We start from the raw sequence: 6,047 nt of genomic DNA, 5'->3' as shown, positions 1-6,047 counted from the left end.
GCGGTCCGCATAAAAGTGAGTGTGGTCGCAGAATTTATGCGGACCACATAATTTTGTGTGCGGCCGCAGATTGGCTATGAATTTTGACAGGCCAACTTTAGAGAACTTGTAATTTTGGTCTTCTAGTTGTGCGACCGCGCACAGAATTGTCCGGCCGCAGAGTGATTTTTGCTGCTGCCTATAGAATTGTGCGGTACACACAATTAATATGTGGTCCGCACTTTTTCAACACTTAGCAAAATAGTTTTTTATTTTATTTTTTATGACACATTCCCTACAATGTACATCCATTCTTGCATAGACTTCAAAACTAGTTAGCATAAAACAAAGCCTATCTATTGAAAAAGAAAAAGAAAAATACACATGGGTTACCTCCCAAGAAGCGCCTGATTTAACGTCGCGACACGACGCAGGTTACCATCAATCACTTGAAATGAATTAATGCCACAACGTGGCCATCATCAATTTTGCCAAGATAAAGTTTCACCCAGTAACCATTGACTCTAAACACTTCATCATTCTTGTTAATCAAGTCTAATGCACCAAAGGGTGTCACATGCACAACCTCAAATGGACCACTCCACTTGGATTTTAACTTTTCCGGAAACATCCGCAACCGAGAATTAAACAATAGCACAAGATCGCCTTCTTTGAACTCCTTGTTCCGGATGTACTTGTCATGGAGGTATTTCATCTCGTCCTTGTACAAAGACGAACTTGAATATGCACGGAACCGGAATTCATCAAGCTCATTCAATTGTGCCACCTTTATGTTGGCAGTGACATCCCATTCAAGATTAAGCTTCTTCAATGCCCACATAGCCTTGTTCTCAAGGTCCACCGGTAGGTGACAAGCTTTCTCGAACAATAACCGATACAGAGACATACCAATCAGTGTTTTGTAAGCCATCCTATAAGCCCAAAGAGCATCATCAAGTTTTTTTGACCAATTCGTCTGGTTGGCATTCACGGTCTTTGACAAAATACTCTTGATCTCCTGGTTAGAAACTTCAACTTGCCCGCTTGCTTGAGGATGATGGGGGGTCGACACTTTGTGAGTAACACTATACTTTGTAAGTAAGGTATCAAAAGCTTTGTTGCAAAAGTGCAATCCCCCATCACTAATAATGGCCCTTGGAGTACCAAACCTTATGAAGATGTTCTTTTTCAAAAATTCCACCACACTCCGAGCTTCATTGTTGGACAAAGCTACAGCTTCAACCCACTTTGACACATAATCCACAGCTACCAATATGTAAGTGTTCCCACAAGAGCTCATGAACAGACCCATGAAATCAATGCCCCACACATCAAAAATGTCAATCTCCAAGATGGTGGTGAGGGGCATCTCATTTTTCTTAGAAATCCCACCGGCCCTTTGACATTCATCACAATGCTTGACAAGATCGCTAGCATCCTTGTAAAGAGTAGGCCAATAGTCCACAACTTAACACTTTTGTTGCCGTTCTAGCTCCACCATGGTGACCACCATATGGCGAAGAGTGGCAAGCCTCAAGAAATTCCATTTGTTCCTCCTCCGGTACACATCATCGAATCACACCATCGGTACAAATCCGGAAGAGATAAGGCTCATCCCAATAATAGTCAAGGCAATCCCGTTTGAGCTTCTTCCTTTGGTTTGAAGAGAACTCATTCGGTACAATGCCACTTATAAGATAATTGGAAAAGTCGGCGAACCATGGCATCCCGGTCATAGAAATGGCTAGGAGTTGCTCGTCGGGAAATGAATCATTTATCTCAAGGCCATCATGTGGCCTCCCCTCCTCCTCCAAACGAGATAAGTGGTCCGCCACTTGGTTTTCACTACCTTTGCGGTCTTAAATCTCTAGATCAAACTCTTGAAAAAGAAGCACCCACCGCATTAGTCTTGCTTTATAATCTTTCTTGCTCATCAAACATCGAAGCGCCGTATGGTCGGTGTGAACAATCACCTTTATACCCATCAAGTACGGGCAGAGCTTTTCCATAGCAAAAACAATAGCAATGAGCTCTTTTTCGGTCACTGTGTAGTTGACTTGTGCATCATTCATAGTCTTACTAGCATAATAGACCGGATGGAAGATTTTGTTGATACGTTTCCCCAAAAATGCTCCGACGGCCACATCACTTGCGTCACACATGAGCTCAAAAGGCAAGCTCCAATCTGGTGCGATGATAATAGGAGTAGTAGTCAACTTGAACTTGAGCAATTTGAATGCCTTCATACAATCCTCGTTGAAATGGAACTTGGCATACTTTCCAAAGGTTTACACAAGGGGTTCACCACCTTAGAAAAGTCCTTGATGAATTGGCGATAGAACCCCGCATGACCCAAGAAGCTCCTCACTCCCTTCATGGATGTTGGGGGATTTTGGAGATCACCTCAATTTTGGCCTTGTCGACCTCAATACCATGCTTTGAAATTTTATCGCCGAGGACTATGCCTTCTTTGACCATGAAGTGATATTTCTCCCAATTCAAAAACAAGTTTATCTCCTCACATCTTGCCAAGACCTTATCCAAGTTATTCAAGAAATCATTGAGGAATTCCCAACCATAAAGAAATCATCCATAAAGACCTCAGGAAAATCCTCCACCATGTCGGTGAAGATGGCCATCATACACTGTTGAAAAGTCGTTGGTACATTGCATAACCCAAATGGCATCCGCGAGAAAGCGAAAGTACCATAGTGACAAGTGAAAGTAGTCTTCTCTTGGTCCTCAGGAGCAATGAGAATTTGATCCATCAAGGAAATAATAAAAAGCTCGTCTGGCTAACCTATCAAGCATTTGATCAAGAAATGAAAGCGGAAAATGATCTTTCCGAGTGACTTTGTTGAGCTTCCGATAGTGCATGCACACTCTCCACCCGGTCACCAGTCTTGTAGGAATCAATTTGTTCTTGTCATTGGTGACCACAGTCATGCCCCCTTTCGTTGGGAAACATTGCATCGGAGAGGTCCACGAGCTATCAAAAATGGGGTAAACTACCCCGACATCTAACCACTTTATGATCTCCTTCTCCACCACCTCTTGCATTGCTTCATTTAATCTTCTTTGATGTTCAATGGAGGGTTTGGAATCCTCCTCCAAAATAATCTTGTGCATGCAAAAGGCAGGGCTTATACCCCGAATATCCGCCAGTATCCATCCTATAGCTTTCTTCCTCTTTTGAAGCACCGCCAAAGTAGAATCTACCTGCACGTTAGTCAAGCAAGAGAAAAGAATAATAGGTAAAGTAAAACATGGGCCAAGAAACTCATACCTGAGATATGAAGGCAATGGCTTTAACTCCAAAGTGGGAGGCTCCTCGATTGAGGGCTTTGTTGGAGGAATCTTCCGGTTCTCAAGATCTAAGGATAATTTTCGGGCTTCATAAGTATATGACCCCATTCCTTGTAATGAATTTACACATTCCACATAGCCATCCTTATCATCATCATTATGATTAAGCAATACGGCCTCCAAAGTATCATCAACATTCATCATGGCAATAGCATCATCAACAATCACCTCGGTCACTAAGTCCACAAACGAACAAATTTCGTTGCTATTCAGTTGCCTCATAGATTTGCACACATGGAAAACCACATTTTCATCACCCACCCAAAAGGTGAGCTCACCGGCTTCCACATCAACAAGAGCCTTCCCCGTAGCAAGGAAAGGTCTACCCAAGATAATAGGCACCTCATAGTCCACTTCACAATCAAGAATCACAAAGTCCTCCGGGAGAATGAACTTATCAACACAAACCAACGCATCATCAATAATACCCAATGGTCGCTTCATAGTACAATCCACCATTTGTAACCTCATAGATGTGGGTCTTGGTTTCCCTATTCCCAAAGTTTTGAAAACAGAGTAGGGCATCAAGTTGATACTCGCCCCTAGATAACATTGAGCTTTGGCAAAGTCGGCACTTCAAATAGTGCAAGGTATTGTGAAAGTGCCAGGATCCTCCAATTTCGGAGCCATTGAGTTCACAATAGCACTCATTTGATGTGTCATCTTTATAGTTTCATAATTCATAGTTCTTTTCTTTGTCACCAAATCTTTCATGAACTTTGCATAACCGGGAATTTGTTCCAACGCCTCAACCAATGGCACATTAATGGATAAGCTCTTGAAATGGTTCTCACTATTTTGCTTGGCGAGCCTTTGAGGGTATGGAGGAGGAGGCCTTGGCATTTGTGCCTTGGCCTTTGGCACTACCGGTTCCGGTATGTCAATCACGTGTTCCCTAGACAGGTTCACTTCTTCTTGGGTCTCCTCCACATTCTCGTCAATATCAATTCTCACTTCTTCATTAGCTTGAACCACATGGCTTGGAATCTCATCTTCTTGAACCACTACATCATCATCCATAATTCTTCTTTGATTTGAGGTGGTTGCATCTCCACCTCTTCCACTCCTTGTTGTTATGGCCATGGCATGTCCCGTATTATTCCCACCCTTAGGGTTCACCACCGTATCGCTAGGTAGTGCCCCCTTAGGAAGAGTGTTTAAAGCTTGCGAGATTTTCCCCAATTGAACTTCCAAATTGCGGATTGAAGTGTTGTGAGAGGCTAATTAAGCATCAGAGTCGGTATTTTTCTCCATCATTTGTTTAAACATATTTTCAATCCATCCCATCTCATTGTTGGAAGAACTAGAACCTTGAGATGAATAAGGAGGCGGGTTGTTTGGTTGTTGATACATCGGGGGCCTTTGAGAGCCCGACCCCCGATTCCCTTGGTTATCGTTCCAACCCCCTTTGTTGTTGCCTCCCTATTGTTGCCATCCCAATTGCCTTGGTTGCCTTGATTGTTCCAATTGCCTTAATTATTGTTATTGTTCCAATTACCTTGATCGTTGGTACCACCACTCCAATTGCCTTGATGGTGTTGATTGTTCCAATTTCCTTGATTTCCTTGAGATCGCCATTGTTGTTGATTAGGGCCTTGAGAGTTGTTCCTTTGCCCTTGGTAGTTATTCACATATTGCACTTCTTCCTCTTGCTCATTATACGATTCGTCTTGGTCGAACCCACTATCATATTGCACAAATTGTTCCATACAGTTTTGCACTTGTTCACCCTTTTGTTTTCGCTTGTTCACCATCATATTGACACTTTCCATTGCATTTACTTGCTTAGGACCTTGAACCTGTTGAAGTTGAGCTTTGGCCAATTGATTCATTGTAGTGGTCAACTCAGCAATTGCTTGCCTATGATCGTGCAATTCTTTGTGTAGGTGAATCACATTTGGATCACTTTGAGGAATATTTTCTCTACTTTGCCATGCCGATGAAGTATCTACCATTTCATCTAAGATTTCGCAAGCTTCGACATATGGTGTTGTCATGAAATCTTCACCGGCAAGTTGGTTGACCACACATTGATTGGTAGTATTGATCCCCCTGTAGAAGGTTTGTTGAATCATAGCCTCGGTCATGTCATTATTCGGGCACTCTTTCACCATAGTGCGGTACCTCTCCCATATCTCGTGCAAAGGCTCATTGGATTATTGTTTGAATGCTAGAATCTCGTCTCTAAAAGTAGCCATATGCCCGGCAGAAAAGAACTTGATAATGAATTTTTCTGCCAATTCATCCCATGTATGGATAGAATGGTTTGACAATCTTTCTAACCAGTCCAAGGCTTTCCCCCATAGAGAAAAGGGAAATAGTCTCAACCTTAAAGCATCCTCGGAAACGTTGGTCTGTTTACTCCCCAACAGGTGTCCACAAATCCTTTCAAGTGCTTGTACGTATTTTGATTCGGATCCCCGGTGAAGAATCCTCGTTGCTCAAGCAATTTAAGCATAACATTTGTGATTTGAAAGTTGCCCGCCCTAATGCGGGGCAGGACTATGGCACTTGTGTACCCTTCATTCGGTAACCCCCGGTGTGGAACCTCTCTTGGTGGATTTGGGGGAGGAACGAGAATGTTGTCTTGAGGCGGCCGGCCTCGTCTATTTGCTTGAGGTTCAAGAGGAACCTATTCAACTGGGTCATCTTCCATGTCCACATCCCCCAAAGGCATGTTTCCGAGAGGATCATTGTTGAGA

General features: G+C 43.0%; 1 protein-coding gene across 1 annotated transcript; it reads right to left on the bottom strand.

Annotated features, from left to right (window-relative positions):
- Positions 1-424: 424 nt before the first annotated feature.
- Positions 425-5,300, bottom strand: LOC138905695 (uncharacterized). Its single transcript, XM_070194219.1, has 6 exons — positions 4,977-5,300; positions 2,580-2,774; positions 2,383-2,514; positions 1,953-2,255; positions 1,214-1,417; positions 425-1,069 (listed from the first exon to the last, which is right to left on the bottom strand). The coding sequence occupies exons 1-6, from the start codon at positions 5,298-5,300 to the stop codon at positions 425-427; spliced, it is 1,803 nt and encodes a 600-aa protein (XP_070050320.1).
- Positions 5,301-6,047: the final 747 nt, after the last annotated feature.

The sequence above is a fragment of the Nicotiana tomentosiformis genome, chromosome 1 (assembly GCF_000390325.3).
Source record: "Nicotiana tomentosiformis chromosome 1, ASM39032v3, whole genome shotgun sequence".
In the NCBI taxonomy this organism is placed as follows: domain Eukaryota; kingdom Viridiplantae; phylum Streptophyta; class Magnoliopsida; order Solanales; family Solanaceae; genus Nicotiana; species Nicotiana tomentosiformis.
The sequence above is the reverse complement of the archived record's forward strand: the minus strand, read 5'-3'. Positions and strand labels throughout refer to the sequence as shown.

Excerpts from the sequence above, each read along its gene's own strand:
- LOC138905695 (XM_070194219.1), bottom strand. The coding sequence starts at position 5,300 with ATGGTAGATACTTCATCGGCATGGCAAAGTAGAGAAAATATTCCTCAA. Across the intron at positions 2,515-2,579 it reads TGGTGGAGGATTTTCCTGAG|GTCTTGGCAAGATGTGAGGA; the intron begins GTCTTTATGGAT and ends AACTTGGATAAG. Across the intron at positions 1,070-1,213 it reads TGTCAAAGTGGGTTGAAGCT|TATAGTGTTACTCACAAAGT; the intron begins GTAGCTTTGTCC and ends TTACTTACAAAG.